The 942-nt window shown below is 66.0% G+C and overlaps 1 protein-coding gene across 1 annotated transcript in view; it reads left to right on the plus strand.

The window, feature by feature from the left end:
- Positions 1 to 226: 226 nt before the first annotated feature.
- ADAMTSL5 (ADAMTS-like 5) overlaps positions 227 to 942 on the plus strand; it is a gene marked incomplete at both ends in the record, with an annotated part of 3,897 nt that continues 3,181 nt past the window's right edge. Inside the window, 3 exon segments of the mRNA XM_009076752.1 lie at positions 227 to 287; positions 415 to 509; positions 884 to 933. Of these exon segments, the coding sequence (XP_009075000.1) occupies positions 227 to 287; positions 415 to 509; positions 884 to 933 (206 nt within the window).

A 942-nucleotide genomic window follows, 5' to 3' on the forward strand; every position in this document is an offset into this window, starting at 1 on the left:
GTACCCACCCGCCGGACTCCCTGGAGGCACCAGACCCTCATCCCCGCCCCGGGGACCCTCCTGCTGGGTCTGATCTTGCCCTGTCTCACCTTCTCCCTCGCTGGGGTCCCTTGGGGGAGGACGCGGTGGTGGGCCCTGCCTTGGCAGTGATGCCAGGTTTTGGGGACACCCCACTGCCAGCGTCCAGTCCCTGTGGATGGTGGGCTCAAGGCTCTCTGCCCCGCAGGTTCTGGTGGCTCTGGCAACTGCTGCTCCTGGCCTGGCTCAGCGTGGTTGGCACAGCACAGGTGAGGGAGGCACGGTGGCACTTCTGGGCTGCTTGACCGCAACCCCAGCACTGACCATAACCTTTCAAAAAAAAGGACACTGGTGCGGGTCCCCGAGCCCCCAGCTGCTGCTTGGCCCCACTGGCAGTTGTCCCAGGGGGTCTGGGGGTCCTGGGGATCCTGGAGCTCCTGCTCCAGCTCCTGTGGGGATGGAGTCTCCCTCCGTACACGGAGGTGCCTGCGGTGAGTGGGAGGCGGGGCAGCACGGGGCCCCCCCCGGGCACCCCCAGTCACATGGCAGTACCCTAACCCCACGTGGCACCCAAATCTCTTAGCATGGCTCTGCCACCACCTCACACATGTCCCCATGGACCCCTGGCACCACGTGGTGGGACCCAAACCTGGTGCCTCCATCCTGGGGTGCAACTCCATTGGGATGAGGGACATGGTGGTCCCCGCCCCTGCTCTCCTGTGGGGACACATTGCTCTCAGCCTTGTGGTGGCTCAGTGACATTGTGACTCTGGAGATGGGGGACCCTGTGGAGGACATGGGGCACAGGCAGGGCTGCTCTGGGGGTCCCTGCCCCAGTCCCACTGAGCTGGCGCTGTGACCCCAGAACCGTCGAGGAGGAGCCGTGCACAGGTGACCCGCGCCAGTACCGGCTACGCCAGCTCC

This window comes from Acanthisitta chloris, unplaced genomic scaffold, assembly GCF_000695815.1.
Source record: "Acanthisitta chloris isolate BGI_N310 unplaced genomic scaffold, ASM69581v1 scaffold31366, whole genome shotgun sequence".
NCBI lineage: Eukaryota > Metazoa > Chordata > Aves > Passeriformes > Acanthisittidae > Acanthisitta > Acanthisitta chloris.